The 24401-nt window shown below is 40.0% G+C and overlaps 1 protein-coding gene, 1 long non-coding RNA gene and 1 pseudogene across 17 annotated transcripts in view; 2 read left to right on the top strand and 1 right to left on the bottom strand.

Annotated features, from left to right (window-relative positions):
- Positions 1–24401, bottom strand: part of LOC149207610 (uncharacterized) — a 181008-nt gene that overhangs the window by 28738 nt on the left and 127869 nt on the right. For 6 of the 16 annotated variants that reach the window (XR_016252683.1, XR_016252682.1, XR_016252687.1 and 3 more), the window contains exon 4: positions 13980–14093. The exons of the other annotated variants lie outside the window; for them this stretch is intronic. This is a non-coding gene — a long non-coding RNA (uncharacterized LOC149207610). The remainder of the gene's footprint in view (positions 1–13979; positions 14094–24401) is intronic. 16 annotated transcript variants of the gene reach the window in all.
- Positions 1486–3122, top strand: LOC149207612 (uncharacterized; annotated as a pseudogene).
- LOC149207611 (uncharacterized) lies at positions 11232–12730 on the top strand. The gene is made up of 3 exons (XM_089396463.1): positions 11232–11349; positions 11450–11591; positions 11727–12730. Exons 1-3 carry the CDS (start codon positions 11232–11234, stop codon positions 11932–11934), a joined length of 468 nt encoding a protein of 155 aa, XP_089252589.1. The 3' UTR covers positions 11935–12730.

The following is a 24401-nucleotide window of genomic DNA, read 5'->3' as shown; positions in this document are numbered from 1 at the left end:
TCAAGTACTAAGTCTCAGGTCATTAGCAGTATATTATGGCTACTAAAAACATTTTATTCATTCATTCATGTATGTCTTATTTGTTTCTTACTCTAATTTAAATATACTTAAAATAAACAAAAATATTTACAAAGTCACCGTTATTCAAATAAAAAAGAAGAAGATTTTTATGAATTTTTAAATTTATGAATTAGTAAATATTTCTATATTTATTATAAATTAATACATATTGATTAAATATTTCTATATTTATTATAAATTGATGCATATTAACCATTTTTAGTAATTTAATTTATATCACTAATCTAGTTTTAAGTTTAAACTAAATTTCATTTAAAAATAATAATAATGTGTCCAACTACAAACAGAGTGTATGACACTGAATCAAACCTCACATCGTGCCATGCCCACGATGAACTTTCACCTCCACCCTATCAATGCAATTAAATTTCTCAAAATACACATATTAATGGAGTCGTCTAAAGAGACGTAGGAATTGTCTAGATGGCTAAAAATGGTCAGAATCTAGGCAAAAAAAATTTCAAAAAAATCTTGTATAGGCAATACTTGAATCGTGTTTTTGATGGTGGAAATAGATTCAGCACCATCAAAAACGTCTAAAATGTTGAAGTTTAACAACTATAACTTGGATTTACAAAAATCCTTGCCGAATTTTCTCTAAATATGACCGAAATTTCCATAACTTTCCGAACAACTCATCTGTCTCGTTAAACTACGCGCATAGGAGTCGTCTAACAAGGTGGAGGAATTGCCCAGACGGTTAATGGGCAGGATCGGCCAAAAAAATATCAAAAAATCTTGTCGAAGCAGTGTTTGAATCATGTTTTTGATGGTGGAAATGGATTCAGCACCATCAAAACGTTTAGAACACCTAAAATTTTGAAGTTTAACAACTATAACTTGGATTTACAAAAATATTTACCAAATTTTCTCTAAATATAACCGGAATTTCCATAACTTTCTGGGCAACTCCTCCACCTCGTTAGACTACGCTACGGGCATATGGAGCCACCAACAACCATCAAACATGATCCTATGTTGTACGCCAAACATTACCAATTTTGGAGCCCCTCGCAAAACCCTAATTAACTATTGTGCCACTATCCAACCATCTGCCAATCTTACTCAGTGCGGCTCTCCGCGAATCGACTTTCCCCTCTTCTGTATTCCTCGGCCGATGATGATGTCTATCCAGATATTGAAACGGCTGATGGCCAAGCAAGTCCCGTTATCATTCCATCGCCCGTCAATGGTGAGCTCTCTGCTTCCTCTGTTTGCTTTTGATGCAAAACCCCACAAAGATTTCGTTAGTTTTTGCACAGAAACAGCAGACCCATCCACAACTCCAGACAGGGGCGTTGCCACGAATTTCTCATCAACAAGTGTGGTTTAACAGTTGTAGACATTACAAAAGCCTTTAAATATTGTAATAATTATCTTTGTGCAAAATCACCGAGCCAGAACATGGAAGAAGTTTTGTTGTTAAAAGGCTATGGTTTGACCATCCCTGCCCAGATTCGGAGGGTGGTACTTGACAACCCTTTGTTTTCTTTCTTAGTGCTGAAAGAAACCTAAAGCCTAAAACTCAGATTCCTCGGGACTTTCGTGAAGAGAGGATATCACCAAACTTCTGTTGACCAGCGCACACACTATCGTTTCCAGTGAGGGTAAGCATATGTCTGCAATTTCAGTTCTGCAAAATTTGGGCATTGAGGGTGAAGCATTGTCAGAATTACTAGCAGGGCAGCCTCGCTTGCTGACGGTTTCAGAGGGAAAAAGTTATCGAATCATTTAAACAGGCCGAGGAATTGGGATTCAAGAAGGGATCAAAGATGTTTGCAATTCTTGGGCTAGGGAAAGAAAACCTAAATAGGAGACGACAATGTTTGTTCAGTTTAGGTTTCCTTGGAAACCAAATTTCTGATTTATGTAGGAAGCAGCCGTGGATTCTCCACATGAAAGAGGAAAGGCTGAAGTGTGCTATGGATTTTATTGTGAACATCGTGGGTCTTCCATTGGCTCATCTTGTTAATTATCCTCAATTGGTCGGATACATCGTGGAGACTAGAATGATTCCTAGGTATAGAGTAATGGAGGCATTGAAGTCTATGCATGTGCAAGCGCCCAGGAAAAAGGGGGCTAGTTCTGTGTAGATCTTTACTTTGCCAAAAAAATGTTTCTTGGAAAAATACATTTACTCGAATGTTAAATCCTCAACACTTCTGCTGGATATTTACCATGGAAGGGAGGAAAGCTGGAAAGGTAATTATTCGCAGGGAGACATGCGGTGAGTGAGTGTCATGTTGAAGAATCTTATAATAGTGTGAGTTGGTTCACGAGACCTTAGGATAAGAATTAGTTTCTATTTCTTAGGGTATGGTTCTAACTTCCCTAATACAATGTATGCTACATAATGTTTGAAGTATATTGAGAATATAGAACGTTCTGCAGAGCCAGACTCTCCTTTGTAGAGCTGACCAGTGAGTTTTTATTTATTAATTCAAGCATCTCATTTTGACATGGTATCAGAGCTACAGGGTTGAGGAAGCCTGTACCTGAGTGGAGAGAGGCTGGCACGACTGAGGTGAAATCAACGCGGATTTTGGCGAGAAAATCGCGCTAATTTCACTACTAAACTTACGCGATTTTTTATCTTCAGATCGGCGTGAGTGCTTGGAGGAAAATCGCGCCGACCTTGTGTGAGGGGAAAAGGCTACGTTTTTTTTTTTGTCTTTGAATGCTGCGTGTGTCTTTTTTTTTAATCATGCGTCCGTGATCCATTGAGGAGGCAAGATCTGTTGTGGAGGCCGAGGTCGCTGTGGTTTGCTGAGGAGGAAGAAGATCGCGTAGAGGAAGACTCCCGTGGAGGCAACAAGAGCGGTGGCACAGAGAAGCGTGCATAGAGAAACATCTGATCTGCCATTTTTTTCACTGGTGGCAGTGGATTGGTGTGGATCGGAGGCCGTGGAAGGCATGAGAACTACGTGAAATTGAAGCCGCGTTGGATACCTAGAGGTGAGCATCAATCCGACAGCGTGATGGATCTGAATTCATGGTCGAGGCCAGCACTGCGTGGCACATTTGAGGCAAAATCTCAGTGAGCAGAGGTGGCAGATAGTTGCTGTGTGAGCATGGATTCGCTGCTGGATCGCAGGCGACTTGCTCGGAGGCCACGTGAAGGATCTTCTCAGGGATCGCGTGAAGGAGAATCGTTGTCGCTGGCAGTCAAGGTCACGCTGTTTTAAAAGTGTAGTGTGCATTTGAAGAGGGAGTCAGGCCTTTGAACACAGTGCTTATGTTCTATAAACAAAACAAATCCTCTACCTCGACCAATGTGGGACCAAACCAATTAAACCAAGACCGAACTTGACCTCTGCTGGATTGGTTGGGATTAGCACCAGTCGGCGTAGACTGTTGCTGTGGAATAGGCGTGCATGGAGTAATTGAAGGATTGAATCCAATTTTTAAAAGGAGGGGCGTATTTTTAAAGTTTTAATTCTTTAATTAAAAAAAGGAGGGGCATATTTTTTTTTTTGAAAAGAAGGTTGATCTTGACTCTTTTTTGTCTTGGATATGGGTTCAATTTTTGTTGTGGATCTGACATTTGGCAGTTTATTTTTAGAAGATTCGGGGTTGTTTTTTTTTAATTGGGGTTGAAGTATTTTATTCATTCAATATGAATAATTAAGTAGCAGAAGCTTATCTCAATGAAAACAACAAGCTGGATGGATCCAATTACTTTGGTTGGAAATTTAAGCTGCAAACCCTGCTTGAGGGACGCACTGCATGGATGATTGTGAACAACGATGAGGTGAAGCCAAACCTCATTGCAGGAGGAACAACAACAACAATCCAAGACTGTGAAAAGCGGGAGACTAAGGCGAGAATGCTCCTGAAAATGTCAGTGAAATATTGCATTATCCCCCATATTCGTGATTGCAAGACTGCACCAGAGATCTGGAAGACGCTCAAGGATCTCTATGAGGTCAAGAACACCAATCAACTGTTGTTCTTGAAGAGCAAGATTCTCTCCATCAAGATGGAATAGAATGAGAAAGTTGTAGCATTCATTTCGCGGCTCAAGGAACTCAGGAACAAGCTGGGTGATATCAGTGAAGTTATGTCAGATATCGATCTGGTCACGATTACCATGAATGGTATCACTGACGAGTATCAGATGTTCATCACTAGCGTGAATGCAAGAAAAAAATCCCCTGTGTTTGAAGAATTGATAGAGATCCTCATGCAAGAGGAGGAAATGAGACTCAGTCATTAACCCCAGAGTTCATATCTTGCCTTAATGGCAAAGAAGAAGCCCTTTAGAGGAAAGCCAAATGCAGCACAGAAGAGCAACGTAGCCACATAGAGAAAGATGCACTCACCTCAAGGTACGTCTTTCAATAGAAATGACTCTGCGACCAAATGTTCTTATTGTGGTAGAACCGGCCATATAACCAAATATTACATGAAAAAGAAGTTTGATGAAGGTCGGAAGAGACATAAGCAACATGTAGGTCATTTTGTTGATGAGGAACACAGTCAGAACATCAGACTGTTCATATCTGACTCAACACTTTCGGCTAAGGAGGATGAAATAGATATCTGGTTTGTCGATTCAGGTGCATCCATCCACATGACAAGGAATAAACAGTGGTTTGAAGACTTCAAAGAGACCAACAATGGAGCAAACATCTATCTTGGCGATGATTGAGGGTACCAAATCAAAGCTTATGGTAATATTCTTGTTGTTTTGCGTGATGGAAATATTAGACATATCCATAATGTTATGTATGTACCCGGGATCAAAAAGAATTTGATCTCTGTTTCTACTATGACTGATCAAAATCTCAAGGTAGAGTTTTATAAATCATATTGCGTCATTAAAGACTTGTTGGATTCTATGAAGCCTATTGCATCAGGTATTCGTGTGGGAGGATTGTACAAGTTAAATGTCAAAAGCGCACCACATCAGGCATTGGCATCATCTACCATGACTACAGTGGACTTATGGCACCAGAGGTTCGGCCATATTAACTTCAATGATTTGCTGCTTTTACAGAAAAGAGGTATGGTCGAAGGTCTTCCTGTTTTAAAATCTGCTCATATTGATTGTGATGCATGTGCACTGGGAAAGTTGCACAAAGATGAATTTCCTGTGAATCCTGATAGAAAGAAGAGAAATATACTTGAGTTGGTACACACAGATCTATGCGGGCCTATGTAGACAAGATCGTTAGGCAGTGCATACTATTTTTTATTGTTTATTGATGATTGTACTAGATTTACTTGGGTGTATTTCCTCAGGAAGAAGAGCAACACTTTTGAATACTTCAAGGAGTTCAGAAGTATGGTTGAAAAACAGACAGGTAAATGCATCAAGATTCTCCGCTCGGATCAAGGGGGAGAGTACAAGAAAAATTCTGTACTCAAATACTGCAAAGATAATGGGATACAACAATAGTTTACAGTACCCCACACTCCTCAACAAAACGGGGTTGCAGAGAGGAAGAACAGAACCCTTGTGGAGTGTGCTCGCAGTATGTTGAAAGGTAAGAATCTTTCTAACGACTTTTGCGCTGAAGCGATTAATACTGTAGTATATCTAAAGAATAGGAGTCCAACAAGAAGATTAGATTTTAAAACTCCTTTTGAAGCTTTATTTGGTTATAACCCTGTAGTTAAGCATTTGAAAGTTTTTGGCAACAAAGCCTTTGCTCATATCCCAAAGGAAGATAGAAAGAAACTTGACTCCAAGGCCATCAAATGTATTTTTGTTGGGTATTGCATAGAATATAAGGCTTAGAAATTGTTTAATCTCTCTATTCATAAAGTGTTTGCAAGGAGAGATGTAGTGTTTCATGAGCATGTTAATGATGGAAGCCATGAGAGTGCTAAGGAAGAATGGCACATGCCCTTGTTGGTGGAAGAAGGAGGTGATGAATTAGGTGACAACAATGAGCAACAACAGCAGGAAGGGAAAGAAGATGATGTAGCTGTCAAGCCAAGTCTAGAAAATCATGATCAAACAAGGATTGAAGCTACCCCACCACTTAGGAGATCAAGTAGGAAGGCTCAGTTGTCAGCAAGATATAGGAAAAATTCTTTTATAACTAGTATGATGAATGTTGTTGAACCTTCTAGTTATAAGGAAGCAAATGAATGTACTGAATGGAAAACAACTATGGAACATGAATATGAATCTATAATCAGAAACAACACTTGGGAGCTGGTTGAACTTCCTAAAGGGAAACAAACCATAGGCTGTAATGGTTGTATAAACCCAAGATTAATGCAAATGGAACCATAGATAAATTAAAAGCTAGATCGGTAGCAAAGGGGTATTCACAAAAAGAGGCATTGACTATGAAGAAACCTTTGCCCTTGTAGCTAAACTAAATACTATCAAAATGTTGATAGCTTTAGCTACTAAGAAACATTGGATGATTCACAAACTAGATGTAAAATTTGCATTTTTAAATGGGGAATTGAAGGAGGAGGTTTATCTAGAGCAACTTGAGTGGTTTGTCCAGAAATGGAAATAACATTTAGTCTGTAAATTAAAGAAAGCTCTATATGGACTAAAACAAGCACCCAGGTCCTGGTATGAAAAGATTGATTCATTTTTTCTACAACTTGGTTACAACATAAGTAAAAACGACCTTAATATGTATACCATGAAAGATGAAAATGGGCACATAGTGTTGATTTCTTTGTATGTAGATGATTTAATTATTACAGGTGATGTCATTGCTCTAATCAAAGAAATCAAGCAACAAATGTTGCATGTGTTCGAAATGAAAGACCTTGGTGAATTAAGATACTATTTGGGTATTGAGATCTTGAGAGATTCAGGACAAATTTTTTTGTTCCAAGGTAAGTATGTTAGAGGTCTACTGGAAAGATTCAAGATGGATCAGTGTAAGGATATAGCAGTACCACTACAGCAGAACATTAAACTTCAGAGTGAGGATGGCTCTAAAGAGGCAAATGCGACACCTTATAGACAACTGGTTGGGAGCTTAATCTATCTGACCACTACTAGACCATATTTGGCTTATGCAGTCAGTGTGCTAAGTCAATACATGTCCAAACAACTTGAGAGTCATTGGAATGCAGCAAAAAGTGTTTTAAGGTACCTGCAAGGAACTATAGACTATGGTACTATTTACACTGATTCTTCTGATGTTAGATTGATAAGATTTACCGATTCTGACTGGGCTGGAAATGTAGATGACCGCATATCCATAACAAGCTATGCATTCAACATTGGATTCGGGGTGATTACATGGAGCAGTAAGAAACACAACACAGTTTCCTTGTCTTCAACGGAAGCAAAGTATCAAGCTATGTGTGCAACAACATGTGAGGCAGTTTGGTTGCGGAGACTTCTCTAGGATGTCGGGGAAGAATAGAAAGATGCAATAACAATCAGATGCGACAGCCAGAGTTCAATCAAACTTGCTAATAATCCGGTGTTTTACAAGAACACTAAACACATTGATACACAATTCCACTTTGTCAAGGAAAAAATTCAATCAAAAGAAATCCATATTGTATATTGCAAAACATGTGATGCAGACATTTTCACTAAGCCTCTTGGCAAAATTAAGTTTGAAATGTTTAAGGAAATGTTAGGCATATTTGTGAACTCCTTCTCCATTAAGGGGGAGTGTTGAAGATAATGGAGAATCCTATAATAGTGTGAGTTGGTTCACGAGACCTTAGGATAGGAATTAGTTTCTATTTCTTAGGGTATGGTTCTAACTTCCCTAATACCATGTATGCTATATAATGTTTGAAGTATATTGAGAATGTAGAGCATTCTGCAAAGCCAGACCCTCCTGATTCAGATTCTCCTTCGTAGAGCTGACCAGTGAGTTTTTATTTATTAATTCAAGTATTTCATTGACATGTCAGTCAAAATCATTAACGAAATTTGCCAGAGTTAATCAGCAGCTCTAATATTAATATGATTTTTCTTTGCACTGTTTTTCTTTTTGAAGTTCTTTCCTTTGGCAAGAGAACCCCTCGTAAGGGTGTAGTTTCACACAGTGATGATAATATCGCCGATATTTCGGCGATATTCGTAAATATCGCGCGATTTTGGCGAAAACGAGATTTCGGCTAGAAAATAGCGCGATTTTTGCGTGTTTTGAAATTCTCGCGAGATTTCCGAAATTGCGGCGATATTTTCATAAATATCGCGCCACGACTGCAAATATCGCGGGTTAGTTTAAAACTTTAATGATTCGGGACCCGGGTTATAAAATGGTAATATTGTTTTGCTTTTCCCGTCACTTTGTATTGTTTTCGTGCGAGCTGGAGAGAGACGGAACCGGTGCTGCGAAGGAGGGTTTACCCGGTGCCAAAGGTCACAGTCCCGACGTCTTGAGTCTTGACTCTTCACCGTCAACGCAACGCTGCAGCCTGCAACTGTGCAAAGGTGCTGTATTCATATATGTTATCATCGAATATATATATTATAGTGTGCCACAAATTTTATCATTAAGCCACGTTGGATACCGACCACAGCCCAATGTATATTCACTGCTACTCAGTGGCTCGGTATCATCATCACTTTGTATTTTGTAATGTTTTCGTCACTTTGTAATGTCTTAGCAGTAATGTTTTCATCACTGCTACAAACCACAGCCCAATGTATATTCACTGTAGAGTTAAGGTCATCATATAAAAGGGTCTTTGTCACTGCCATATGAGACTATGCCACCACATGTTATCGAACCCAATGCCACAGTATAATGCAGAGTATAGTGACACCATTAAAGATGCAAACCAGAGCCATTGTAAGAACAAGTCATGAGCTGCAGTCAAGCGATCCTTCACATTGTTTATACTGAAATAGAGAGCTTTTGAGATGTGTGTCAAGTTACCACAGAGATATAGTAGAAGGAGTAAGATTGTCACTGTGTTAATGAGAATCATTGTGTCACCACTGTAATGGAGTGCAAGCCTAATTCTATGTCACTGTCATGTCACAACAACTATCATTACAGTCATCAGGTCACTATGTCAAGAATCAAGATTACTGCTGTCATGCTGCCATTAATTAGTAGCAATTTGGAATTATAGACCTGTAGCATTTGTAGAAAAATTTGGAATTATAGACCTGTAGCATTTGTAGAAAAATTTGGACCTGTGTTAAATTGTTAATTACCAAATTCAGTGAAGACCTTTTAGAGCTCAGACCTGTGAGACAATGTACATTGTAAACATTAACTTAGCCACATCATTGGCTAATTTTTTAAAGATGTTATTTTATTTTGGTCAGAAAATTCAAAAAACAGCAATCCATCTTTCGATAAGTGTCAATAGCCCGTTCGATTCCCTTGAGAACTTCAGTCTATGGGCCCAAGTCTGCAGTGTTTTATTCACAGAATTGCCCAGAATTTTGATTTTATGCTTGACATTTCTTCTGGGTAGTTCGATCTGAGCTTTTCTTCAGAATTTTATAAATTTAAATTTTATATATTAAAAAAACAAGGGTTATATATTGCTTAATAACTTATTAAGTTACTAATTCTAAATTTTTTTTGGTGTTGTAGGTTTCCTTTTGAGTTAGCCAGAGCCCACTACAAAATACAAATATGCCAAAAAACTTGGACCCATTTTGGGAGTATGGGATCCCTGATGGTGGGACAAATCGTGCATATCTTTCATGCAAATTGTGTGGGGACAAGATGACAGGTGGGGTTACACGACTGAAATACCATCTTGCTAGACTCCCTGGACATGATGTTGGCATTTGTAGAGTTTCTAGTCCGGAGCTTATACGAAAAGCTCTTGAGGCAATTGAAGAAAAGGACAGAAAGAAGGAAGAGGCGGAAAGAAACAAAGCTGAACGTGCAGGTAGATCCTTTGGGATATCTTCTCATGATTTTGATGTTCAGGGTAGTGGCCCTACTGGCGCTAGTGGGAGGGGCTCCACAACTGGCACACCATCACATGCTAGTGTGAATGCGAGGTCATCATTTTTTGTTCCACGAACAGGAGCTGGAGCACAACCTGGCATAAAATCGCTTGTCAAAAAAAAGGAGAAGGAAGAAGCAGATAGAGTCATGGGGAGGTGTATTTATTGGAGCGACTTACCTCTCAGCATCACAAAAACCAATCCATTTTGGCAACCAATGTGTGATGCTATTGCTGTTGTGGGCCCAGGGTACAAAAGTGCCACATATGAGGAGTTGCGGGGGCCAATTCTTCAAGCAGAAAAAGAGGACATCAACTCTAGATTGGCGGAGTTGAAACAGACATGGGAAGTCACTGGATGCACAGTGATGTCTGATGGTTGGACAGATAGGAAGGGTAGGACCCTTCTAAATTTCTTGGTACATTGTCCTAAAGGTACCATGTTTATTAAATCGTTGGATGCATCAGAACATATCAAAGATGCAGCAACGATATGTGAGTTGTTAGATGGGTTCATTCAGGAGATTGGTGTGCAGAATGTGGTGCAAGTCGTAACAGACAATGCAGCTAATTATGTGTCTGCCGGCAGAATGCTTATGGAGAGGCATCCCACATTGTTCTGGACTCCATGTGCAGCGCATTGTCTTGATTTGTTGCTTGAGGATATGGGGAAACTCTCCTTCATCAAGGAGGCAGTTGATATGGCTAGGAGCATCCCCAAGTTTATTTATAACCATGCTATTGTTCTTAGCCTTATGAGGAGGTTCACAGGAAACAAGGAGTTGCGGCGTCCTGCCATCACACGTTTTGCCACAACCTTTATTACTCTTCAGTCTTTGCTTCGATGTCAGTACGAGTTGAAGCAAATGTTTGTGTCTAATGATTGGCGTGGTTGTAGATACAGCAGGAGACCTGATGGGAAAGCCATTGAAAAAATGGTGTACTCTGAGACATTTTGGCGTGGAGTAGAAGAAGCATGTGCAGTTAGCGAACCTATAGTAAAGGTTCTTAGATTGGTGGATGGAGAGAAGCCTGCAATGCCTTATTTGTATGAGGGCATGGATAGGGCCAAGGAGGCCATTCGTTCCTATTATGCAGACAAGGGTTCTGCTGGCCTTAATAGGCAGATGATGTTATGGGATGTGATCGATAGTCGGTGGACAGGGATGCTTCATCGACCCATTCATGCAGCAGCACTCTTCCTCAACCCTGCATTTGCATACAAATGCAATTTTCGTTTTGATGGCGAGGTGATTGAAGGGCTCCATTCCTGTATTGAGAGGATGGTACCTGATTCTGAGCTTCGTCGCAAATTCAGCCGCGAGATACATAATTATCAGGATTGTGTTGGCCTATTTGGCTTTGATGATGCCATTAAGGAAAGGGCCCTCTTCATGCCACGTAAGTGACAAGTCATCACTCATTAGAAATTATAAATTTGAATTTAATTATGTTTTAACTTTTAAGTTTTTGAATTTTTTATTTCATTATTTTGTTGTAGATCTTTGGTGGCGAAGCTATGGTGCAAGGGTACCAAATTTGCAAAATTTGGCTATACGAATCTTGAGTCAAACATGTAGCTCTTCAGGGTGTGAGCGCAATTGGAGTGTATTTGAGAAAATACACGCCAAAAAGCGCAACAGGTATAACTTTGAACTCAAGCCTTCAGTTGAGCAATTACACTTATTGTAATTTTTAATTTTTAATTTATGACCTTCAAGTGTCAAGACTCAAGAGTCAAGAGTCAAGACTCATTACTTTTTTTGACACTCTTACAGGTTGGAGTTCGCACGCCTCAACGATTTGGTGTATGTGCATTACAACATCCGACTTCGAGTGAGGCAAATAGAATCACCAGTGGATCCAGATGCCATTTCCTTAGACAATATTGATGTATTGTGTCTCCGTGGAGGGTGGAGTCTCAGGAGCCCATATTGGAGGAGTCACCTTCATGGTTGGAGGAGCCAGTGGCAGATGATCCATTAGAGCAGGGGCAGCAAGAGGAGGACTCGGAGTCAGAGGAGCAGCAGCACTTAGAGGAGGAGCAGGAGGAGCTGGAGGAGGACACTGCGGGAGCATCAGCATCAACACCATCTGCTATAGATATAGGAGAGCATAGCTCCATGCCTATCACTCATTATTTGACATTAGGTGCAGAGGCAGTGTCAGGGCCTTCTACTACTAGGGGCAGGCCTGACAAACAGCCCATCATGTTTTCCCGTAAAAGGGGGAGAGGGCAGTAGATAGATAGCTGCTAGTTTTATTTGTTATGCTACATGTAACTCATGATGATGAGATACTTTTATTATTATATGTGATGTTATTTTGTATTGGTTCTCCACATTTGAGTCCTTGAATGGACAATTATCAGGGATTAGCACGATTTGGTATCGCCTTTGATATATCATTTCTATTTGACATCATATATATCAGTGTTTTCTTCATATTTATGTGCCAATGTGTTTAAACTTTATTTCATGTTGTTATTGCTTTTTTGTTTGAGTCCTTGATTGGACAATTATCAATTTATCACTATCAGGGATCAGCAGGATTTGGTATCGCCTTTGAAGTTTGATGTATCATTTCTATTTGACATCATATATATCAGTGTTTTCTTCATATTTATGTGCCAATGTGTTTAGTTCATGTTGTTATTGCTTTATATGTTTAGAAATCTGAAAAAAAATGAATATATTATGCATTTTTTATGCTTGCCGATATTTGCCGATATTTTGCCGATATTTTCGCCGATATTTCCGATAAGATATTTTCCGGACCCTCGCCGATATTTTCCCGATACCGATATTATCAACACTGGTTTCACATAAGTGTTGTACATACATGCTCCGGTTTACAACATATCTATTACGTCATTTGCATTAGTCTAAAAACCTAAAAAGTGCTTGCAACTAGGCCTGGAATTTCATGTCTCCTTTGCCTAGAAAAAATTTCATATCTCCTTTGTCTGGGAAATGAATTTCATATAGCAAATGAAAATTTGATTATGGTTATTTGTTTTTCATACATGTCATTTTACAGTTGATGCGAAGTGTAAAATTTCCCTGTGCAAAATTTGCATCTTCTTTAAATTGTGACAATATAATTTTCTACGCTTAAAAAAAAAACCAAAAAAACATAAGAAGAACATTTACAATATTTTAACAACGGCATCATTTCTTTAAAAAACTGTGTCATTAAGTCAGCCTGCGGAACATATCTCAGCAGTTGATCATAGAAGCTGTATCATTTGTAGTCAAAGATGACAAGACAGGAAAGAAGAAAAGAGTAACAAAAGGAAAGGCATTCAGAAACCTTGGGCATGAACACACTAATCTTAAGCTTAACATGCTTCTACAGAGTTATGCCAGTGTGGACTTTTCTAATGCTGAGCGGGCTTCTCAGATTTTTCTACACAGATTGTCTTATCTTAATCAAAATAATGTTTTTTATTCCTTATAAAGCAGTTCTATATCATACTTTTATTAACCATATTGATTCTGGATGCTTTGTTATCCACATAGACTACACATTGATAGCAAGTTGTTGTATTTGGACGTTTATTATGTTTAACTGCTTCCTTGCGTGATCCAAGACCCGGAGTTATAATATAAATCTCAATTCTTCAACTTATTCTTAATCAGTCTCCTCTGTTATCGATTTAAATTTTGTGTGTTTTCTAGGTGATGATAAAATGCAGCTATGTTTTTTTTTTTATAAGAAACGGGTATTAAGAAACCAAGAAATGTAATAATTGGATGAAATTTATACACACCAATGATTATACACAGGAACTTTTAAACTGGAGAAAACTCCAGAATATATTGATGATATAATAATTTTTGAAATACAAAGTGACTGTACAGTGTATAGCGAGTTTGGTTTTTTCTTCTATTTCTTGCTCTAACAAAATAAGAAGTAACTGTATAATCAGTTTAAAACTCGTCAAAAAAGTGATAATCAAGGGAACAGACACTTTTTCTAAGTCATTCACAGCATTCGTCACTATTCTGGAGTGTTATTGTTTTTCAAACCTTGGTATGCAAGCTTCCATCCAGTCATTTTGAGGGGCCAGAACCACCGAAACACTGGCCTTCTACAGCTATTTGCTCATTCATTCCTTGGGATCTTCTTCAAGTTGATTTTTCCTGAAGGTTTTCCCAACACCCATTACCCATTATTATTTTTGGTTGGTAATGGTAACTATGCCCAACACTTGGCATGCAAACTTGCTAATTTATGGTATGTTCTATGCTTAGTGCAGTGTACTTCAATTTCTTCTTATTAGTCATTGTTTAGCAATCACATAAACATAAAGTAAAACGTTGATAGAACATTAATAGATCGACAGAAAACAAGCCAAGACAAGAGACATAAGATGTGGCGGCTAGCCGGGACAAACCTCAATGCGGGGAAACCTTTTGATCAATTCTTCTTTAATCTTCAATAGTTCAACAGAGAGAAATAGTACAAATTCATAAATCTGTAATTTTATGACAGCAGCAGTAAACCCTAACCAGCAAAGTCAAATCTGGTCAAACAAGGTGAAATTGACCTTCAATATATTTGGTCAATTTCCCGGTCATCTAGTCTTCCAACAGCAAGAAGAAGCAGCCCTCAAACAACCCCAAAAACACAGTCAAACAACAATCAACTGTAATCAGCCTGCTGCCCCAAACTAGGGCAGTCAACCCTGGTCAAACCGTAGGTCAAAATGCCTTGGTTTTTGTGCCAAAATTTGCGGCCTGCCTAGGAGAGGCAGCCACACCAAAACCACAATCCTGAATTGCCCACACTGGTCAACGCTGGTCAAAGAGATGACCTGCTGCTTCTGCGTCCTCCAAAACTGCGTATTCCTTGCTCCTTGTTGCGTCCTTCTTCTCCCATGTTCGCTGCTCCTTGTTAACCCAATGCTAAGGGGAGAGAGAAGAATGAGTTAGATGAGATGGTAAAATAATGCCTCCACCTATCTTGTATTTATATGACATGTTGAACATGTGTGCCACACATTTCGCTGTTGGTTCGAAATGTCGATCAAAACAACCTAATGCGATGAATCCAGAAGATGATCTACACAATTATGAAGATCGCAGAAACCTAAAAGATAAAATTTGTCAAGTAATTACAAATAAATTCATATCTCCATAAATACTTGTCGAAATTGAATGATCGTTAGATCAATCCTACACCTCTCAACAAGAGGAATCTAGGAAAAATATCCGCTGCCATAAATAAGATGACCCACATGGAGTTTGGCCCTAGTTGCGAATTTTAACACTCCCTTTCAACTAGGGAGAACTCCATCTGCTACACTATCTAACCGTCGGTACTATCTCTGCCATCAAATGCACTGCCTTGCACTACTTGGCTCTGCTCTACTGAACTATGAAGAAGAAGAAATGATTGAGGATGTATCGTACCATCCTCCACTGACCCGAAGTCAGTCTCAGAGTGTGTTATACCACTCTCATTGATCCCAGATTAGTATCATTGATCCTAGATCAATAGAGGTCATCCTAGCATAGGGAGTACGGTAGATACAACAATGCGTCCATCGATAGTACTACTAATGGTCCCTAACCCCATTTCCCTACTCATTGATCAGATGAGAGGTACTTCCCATGAGTCCCAGACTACATGGGTAGGATGCCTCAACATGAGAACTAATCATCTTGTTCCAAAGTTGCCAGGGGCTATCACAAGGGAAGGTTGAACCTTTCACCTTGTACATAGCGCACCACTAGGGGAGGGTGAGTCGCCTTGTGGTCGCATGTCGCTCCAAGAAGTACCCCAAGCCCCCCGGAACTCCCATAGCTCAATGTATGCATCATACACGACCTTCATAAGAGGGCCTCTCAACGACACCAAGTCGTTCTTAGAAATTCAAGAATTTGACCTTTCCCAGGGCTTCATCAAAATGTCGGCGACCTGCTCATCTGTACCGATATGTTGGAGCCTTATTGCTCCCCGCTGCACCATATCCCAGATATATGGTACCTGATATCGTTATGCTTGAAGCGATCATGAAATATGGGATTCTCTGATAAACGAATCCTGCTCTGGTTGTCACACAGGATCACGGTAGTATCCAATGTAAATCCAAACAACTCACTGAAGAGCTTCCGCAACCAAACCGCCTCACAAGAGGCCATACTCGTAGCAATGTACTCTACCTCAGCGGTGCTCAAAGCTACCGACTTCTGCTTCTTGCTAATCCAGGATATCGAGGCAGATCCCAAAGAGAAACAACACCCGAAAGTGCTCTTTCGGACCACCACACTGCCTGCCCAATCAACATCGGTGTATCCATGTAACCTCACATATCTTGCAGTGTATCTCAACCCATGAGTGATTGTGCCACAAAGGTATCTCAACAGATTCTTGGCACCAATCCGATGTGTGTGGTGAGGCTCAACCATATGTTGACTCAACGTGTTGACTTCAAAGCATATATCCGGACGAGAGTTCACCAAGAACATCAATGCTCTAATGAGTTGACGATACTCGGTAGCATTTTGTAAAACATCTCCGACAGCACTACCGCTTAACGTCTTGAAGTCGAGCTCCATCGAGGTAGTCACGGGCTTGCAGTCCACCATACCACATATTTTCCTTGAGATAGGAAAATATCCCCTGGCTTCTGCCAGATTTCCAGTCCTAGGAAATAGTGCATCAATCCTAGGTCCTTCATTTCAAACTCAGAAGCCAACTCCCTCTTACATTTGTGAATGAGAGGGTTTGCATCTATATGAGAGAGGTCGTCAACGTACAACACCAGTATGAGAGGTTTGTCATCTTCAACCATAAAGTAAAGGTTAGGGTCAGCTTCACTCCTAGTGAATCACAACTTCATCAAGTAGCTATCGATCCTCTCATACCACGCTCGAGGTGCTTGCTTCAGCCCATAGGGGGTTTTCTTCAACCTACAAACATGAGATTCCCGATCATGAATCTCAAATCCTTCGGGTTTTTACACATAGACTTCCTCTTTGATCAAACCATGCAAGAATGTGGTCTTGACATCCATCTGATGTAGGTTCCATCCTTGCGAAGTAGCAAGGGCTATGATCGAGCGGATGGTGGTATATTGGGCACCATGTGCAAATATCTCATCATAGTCTATACCTTCCTTCTGAGAGAAGCCACGAGCGACAAAACAAGCCTTATACTTTTCAGCACTTCCATCAGCGCCATGCTTTATCTTGTAAAGCCATTTCGAAGTGACAACTGCTTTGTCCTGGGGTCTGGGGACCACATCCCAAACATCGTTCTTCATGATGGACTCATATTCCTCAGTCATAGCATCCTTCCATACTTGATGCTTGACAGCTTTTGGGAACACGAATGCTCATTTTGAATGATCGTGCTCATGATGGTCAAGTATCCCTGATACCTGGCCGACTTCTTACTTTCACGGAAAGTCCCTCTGGGTGCAATGTGTCCCTCGGCATCATCAAGTGTCCCCTTGAGCCATGAAGGCCTCTTCCTAGAAGAGGAAGGCTCTTGCGAAGGGGGATCAATAGGATCCATAGGTTCTTCCACATTGGGCATCGTCTTGTCTTCCTTTTCCTCTGGTTTCCTGGTGTCAGCTTCTTTAGATTCCCTTAGAGTAGGAAGATTGTCAACTTTGCTAAGAGCCATATCTTCGTCAAATGTGACATCATGGCTAATCTCGACTTCCCTTTGACCAACCACATAGATTCTATAGCCCTTAGTATTTTCGCTATAGCCCACGAAGATTCCTTTCTTTCTAGATGCACCCAATTTATTCCTTTTCTCTTTCGGCACATGAAAATATACAGGACTTCCAAAAATTCTAAAATGAGATACATTAGGTTTCCTACCGGTAAACATCTATTCGAGAGTCTTGGAACCCAATGCTTGATGAGGGCATCAGTTTTGAACATATACGGTGGTATTCGCAGCTTCGGCCCATAGAAACTTTGGAAGCCTTTGATCATGGAGCATAGCACGGACAGCTTCCACAATCGTACGATTCTTCCTTTCCGCCACACCATTCTGTTCGAGAGTATATGGTGTTGTAGTTTCCCTCTTAATGCCAACCTCTTTGCAAAAGTCATGGAACTCATTGGATTCATACTCAATCCCATTATCAATCCTTAAGATCTTGATCTTCTTTTCGGTTTGATTCTCGATCAAGGCTTTGAAGTGACGAAACCAGGAGAACACTTCATCCTTCTTTTTCAAGAAGTATATCCAAGTCTTGCGAGAATAATCATCTGTAAAAGTGAGGTAATATAAATATCCTCCCAAGGAGTTCACAGGCATCATACCAGATATGTCTGAGTGAACCAACTGCAATATATCGGAGGTCTTGCTATGGCTTGAGGGGAATGGTCCCCTTTTGAGCTTTCCTTCGGCACATCCAAGACATACACCTTCTTGCTCTATTTTGAACTCGGGCATCCCTATCACCATTTGTCTCACATCGGGTAGAGATTTATAATGAGGTGAGCAAACCTCTGATGCCATAGTTCAAACTAAAGGGATGTGTCACAGGACATGACACCTAGCGGACTTCCTCCAACTTGATATAATGAATCAATTCAAAACCCAAGAGTGAAAGCATCTTTAAAATTATTTTTCCATACACGTACCTTGCCATCGATGAAGGCCACCTTGTAGCCTTTGTCTTCCATTGTCGAAATGGACACCAGGTTCTTCTGAGATCACGTACATATAGGACTTCTTGCAAATGAATTGTATTACCCTGATTCAATTGAAGAGTAACATTCCCTATGCCTTTCACGAGATATTTTGAGTTGTCCCCAAGAACAATTTCCAGGTTGGTCTCCTTCTCTATCAGATTAGAGAGAGCTTCTTTGTAACCAGTGAAGTGCCTTGAGGCACCACTATCAATAAGCCAATTTCCCAGCGAGTCCAGGGGAGCAGTAGTAGAGAGGGCCACTAGTAGATAATATCCATCTTGCTTATTGTTAACAACGTTAGATTCATCCCTAGAGTTTCTTGCCTTCTTGGAGGGTTGACCACTTCCTTGATTTTCGGAATTCCTCTTTCCATTGAACCTGCCATTCCTTTGATTTCCTTAGGAGTGATTTTGATCATCGTCATAATTTGAGTCCTTTTTATCAGGGCACTCCCTTGCATAGTGGCCCATTTTGTTGCAATTGTAACATCTTCCTTTTCTTCCACCCTTTGGTCTGGTCTTTCCTTTAGATTTAGCCCCAAAATTGTTTCTCCTTTTAGCATGAGAGGAGAATGCAGCAGGATTGCCTCTAAGTGCAGACATTTCCTGCTCTTCCATCCCTGTTTCTTCTTGAATGCATCTCGCCATCAGTTCCTCAAATCCTGGGATTACATTTTTGTTGAGAAGAGTGGTTCTGAATATGTACCATTCATATGGGAGCCCGAGTTGTGATAGTCATTTTTCTGTCAGGAACGACTTCTCCAATTGATAGGAGATCATTCTTGATCTCAGTGATCCTTAAGAAGCATGCTTGGATACTCTCATCTTTGCCCTTCTTAATTTCCTTCAACTTATTTCTAAGGAACAAAACTTGATTTGCATCATTAACTTTAAATAAGCTTACCAGTCTATCGTAGATTACCTTGGAGGTGGTCATCTTGGAAACATTGGCCACCAGGGGCTTGTCGATAGAGTCCCGGATGATATTCTTTGCTTTGACTTCTCCCCTGGTCCACTTGTTCCTAGCATAGCAGATGTATTTGATGGAGGCTCACCGATTCTGCCTCTCACATGGTCCAACACTTCCTGCTCTTCTAATGTTAGATCGAGAGACATCTTCCATCCGTGATAGTCAGACTTCTCATGGAGCTTGTCTTCAGCGGGGAAATGTGATGAGGATCCCATGAAGTCTTTGAGATAGCTTCAACAGTCTTCGGTGATTTCTCTTGCTTGGGCTTTGTCTTCACCTTAGCTCCGATACCATGTTAATTTATGGTATGTTCTATGCTTAGTGCAGTTTACTTCAATTTCTTCTTATTAGCCACTGTTTAGCAATCACATAAACATAAAGTAAAATGCTGATAGAACATTAATAGATCAACAAAAAACAAGCCAAGACAAGAGACATAAGATGTGGCGGCTAGCCAGGGACAAACCCCAATGCGAGGAAGCCCTTTGATCAATTCTTCTTTAATCTTCAATAGTTCAACAGAGATAAATAGTACAAATTCAGAAATTTGTAATTTTATGACAGCAGCAGTAAACCATAACCAGCAAAGTCAAATTTGGTCAAACAAGGTGAAATTGACCTTCAATATATTTGGTCAATTTCCTGGTCATCTAGTCTTCCAACAACAAGAAGAAACAGCCCTCAAACAGCCCCAAAAACACAGTCAAACAACAATCAACTGTAATCAGCTTACTGCCCCAAACTAGGGCAGTCAACCCTAGTCAAACCATAGGTCAAAATGCCTCGGTTTTTGTGCCAGAATTTGCGGCCTGACTAGGAGAGGCAGCCACACCAAAACCGCAGCCCTGAATTGCCCACACTGGTCAATGCTGGTCAAAGAGATGACCTGTTGCTTTTGCGTCCTCCAAAACTGCGTCTTCCTTGCCTCCTTGTTGCGTCGTTCTTCTCCCACGTTGGCTGCTCCTTGTTAACCCAATGCTAAGGAGAAAAAGAAGAATGAGTGAGATGAGATGGTGAAATAATGCCTCCACCTATCTTGTATTTATATGAGATGTTGAACATGTGTGCCACACACTTAGTTGCTGGCTGACCTTGACAATTTGTCAAGCAATTACAAATAAATTCATATCAACATAAATACTTGTCGGCATGGTATGATCGTTAGATCAATCCTACACCTCTCAACGAGAGGAATCTAGGAGAAATATCCACTGTCATAAATAAGATGACCCACATGGAGTTTGGCCCAATGTTTTAAAACTCCGACTCCGACTTCGACTCGGCCGAGGGTCAACTTTGACTCCGACTCCGACTCGGTCGGCTCGATTTCAATGACTCGGTCGCTGTAAAAAATACATTAAATATTTATTTTTTATAAAAACACATAATTTTAAAGATTTTCATTCATGTTTCCAAACACATAGCATTAGAATATAGATAGAAGACAACATATGATCAAAGTAGGCTCATGAATATATCCATTATATCGAAATGGCATCCAGTGCACTGTCCAATACATACACGATGATGATTTAGAGATCAAAACAAAAACACATAACCAAGGAGGCTATAAATGGCCTCTACCACAAAAGTCTGTGACCAGTACTACTGGCTACTGCTAGAGTTGCCAACATCATCTGGCTCAGTGTTACTTGGGAGCGGGAGCGAAAGTGGGGAGCGAGAGTGAAAAGAGGAGCGGGAGCGACATTTTCAGAAGCTCCTGGTTTGGGAGCGAATCCCAGAGGAGTTCGACAACCAATGTCACTAACATCAAGGTACATAGAGGGATTGGTGCTCTTGATTAAATATGAGTTCCATACCCTAATACATGACAAAATTCAATGGAAACATTGCAATCCTCCAATCCTGAAACCCTAAAAAACTGATAAGTCTGCTGGATTTTGAATGAAATTTGAAATTCTACTTTCTCCATATGAAATCCAATGAGGCCGGAACCACTCTCAAACATCCTGAGTCATTTCATGGTAATGTTAAAAATTTAAGTAAAAGGATTTAACATTACCATGAAATTTGAATAGCATATCAATACTAGGAGACGGGAATGGACCCCAAATAGCATTTAACTAATTTAGAAAACACCTTCGAATCCCCAACACTTAGTTAACAGTTAAATTTTTTTTTTAAATATGAAAAATCGCATTTTTTTGGGGTTACAGGCCGCATTCATTGACTCGGCCGAGTTATTGTGGAACCGGCCGGGTTGACAGAGTCATGACTGACTCGGCCGAGTCATGTAATAACTCGGTCGAGTCAGTCATGACTCGGCCTCCCATTCCGTTTTTTTCTGCCAGGTCACAAAAAATCCCAACGACTCGGATCAACTCGGTCGTTTCAGATTCGATTTAGCCGTTTTTTAAAACATTGGTTTGGCCCTAGTTGCCAATTTTAACACACCAATGAAATTTATACACACCAATGATTATGCACAAGAACTTTTAAACTGGGGAAAACTCCAAAAACGAAAACCAAAATAGCACACCTAATTTGGTGTTAATGCTAGAGACTAGTTAGTGGCTACTCGCGAACCTATGGCCCAAAATGGACAAATACATAAAACTATAGCTGCCATTATTAGTTTTCGTCCTCCCAATGACAAGCCCTCTGCCCTATGTCTAATCTCATTTAATTACACACACTTTATGTTGTTGTTTTGATTCTTACTTGCACGACAAGTGGACTAAGTGATGGGGCTTTGCACCCATAGACCCATGATATTTCAACCTGTTGAGAATTTTAGGGCAAACTTGAATAGGGCTTTTATTAATGATTTCTCTTTAACTTGACATTTTCTTGTGATATTCTAATTATTACTATCATGTTCTGATCATCATCAAGATAAATGACAAACAAGAAGATCACAATGCAAACAATAGAGACACTAGAGATAGGCTTCAAGCCAGGGAAAAACTCCTAAACACGGGAAAACGCAGTGAACTTCTCTTCTTATAAAATCAATTCAAGGAGACTTCCAAGACCCTATACCATAGACAACTCACCAAGATTAGGCAAGCTACCCAAGACAATGAACTGCTTGTTCAAACACGATTGCTGCTTCTTACTGCACAACTTCAGACCTACGGAGACCTTAGCTTTTCACAGAAAATTTCAGCTACCATGAGAGAGAAGAGTAAACCAAAACTAAACCAAGAGAGAGATATTTTGCTGCCTTATTCCCAGAATTTTGCACTTCCTATCTTGCCTCAGATCTGTCTAAGATGTTTGATGCTCAAGTGTGTCTTATAGAGGTCGAATCCTCTTCTTTTTATAGTCTTTCAAATGGGTGCAAGGGCCTCTTCAAGGCTGACCAAGGTTTGACCAACCTAATCATTGATGGTTTCTAGACTTTTCTTTTACATAAAATATTTTTCTTTTTTCTTGATACATGAACCCTCAAAGGGTCTTTCCATCATGACTTTGACTTTACTCAATATAAAAATCCTTAGAGCACTCAATGGGTGCTTTGACCTATAGACCATTGACCCAAGCATGAAACCCGTGCTTTAATAAGTAAATTTCTTTTACAATAATTTTTTTCTTTCTTAAATACAATAATAATTACATTGTGTCATGATCCAAATACAATTACGAAGACCGAAACTAGTTACAACTTTTAACACATGCTTTGGAAAAAGTACAAGGGCAAGCTATTCATTTTGTGGCTTGACAAGAGAGCATCTTATGGAGGACAAGGTTGTGTAGGCCTCAAACCTTTGAGGGTTGAGAGGGCTTATCAAAAGTAGATGACAATAGAGCATCTTGTGGCTTGGCAAGGGAGCTGACAGGGCCAAGCAGGGCCGAAAGGCCATTTGAGAAATTTTGAGGTCTAAAGTGGGCCTCTTAATAAATATTATAAAATAATAGTGGAAACAATAAAATAAGATTATAATACTTCATCAAATTTCCCTGGAGCACTCGTTTGATGCATACTTTAATTTCTCATCCAAGGAGTACTCGTATTGCATATTTTCGATGGACTTTGCTACACGAAAAATGATAAAGACATGAAAAAATGTGATTGCAATTACGTTTTTCGTGTATTTCTCATTTTTCATGTAGTAGTGTCCATCAAAAGCACGCAACATGGGTACTCCTTGGATGAAGAATTAAATTCCACATCCGACGAGTGTTGTGCTCAAAATTTGAGTAAAATTGCAGGGAGATAAGTTGAAAAAATATTTTTTTTATTATTTTTTAATCTTTTTACTTTTTTACTCAAAAAATGGTGAATCATTCCCCATGGTTGACATCATAATCTAGAACCCTATTGGTTCTTATAAAGTTGATTTTAGTTGTACATTTTTGTTTTGAGACCCATTTTAGACTGCAAAATTTCTCTAATGTTAGAAGGATCGAACAATCCGAGCAAGGCTAAGAGGGCCCGTGGTAGGCCTCAGATCTATGGAAGGCCGAGAGGGATGAGAGGGCATGTGGTAGGCCTCGGATCTATGGAGGGCCAAGAGGGATGAGAGGGCTTGTGGTAGGCCCCAGATTCGTGGAAGGGTTGAGTAGGCCTCAAAGTAGTGGCTTGGTCAGGAGGGTTGAGAGGGATAGAAGGGTCGAGCATGGTCGAGTCGGCTGAGTGAGCCAACATGGTTCAAGGATCAAGAGAAAGAGGCTCCTAAGGTTGAGTATGGATGAACAAAACTAGCAACATGAACACAACCTATAGATTTGGAGTAGGGGCAAGATGTTCCTTGGAGCTCTACTAGAAGAAGTCTGAGTAGGCATCAGAACTTTGAGGGTCAAGAGGGCCTATGGAAGTTGCTCAAAAAGAGAGCATCTTGTGGAGGAGAAGGA

The sequence above is a fragment of the Pinus tabuliformis genome, chromosome 1_2, assembly GCF_031772625.1.
Source record: "Pinus tabuliformis cultivar Carrire ecotype Pingquan chromosome 1_2, CPIR1, whole genome shotgun sequence".
In the NCBI taxonomy this organism is placed as follows: domain Eukaryota; kingdom Viridiplantae; phylum Streptophyta; class Pinopsida; order Pinales; family Pinaceae; genus Pinus; species Pinus tabuliformis.
Note: the sequence above shows the minus strand (reverse complement) of the source record. Positions and strands in the feature narration are given on the sequence as shown.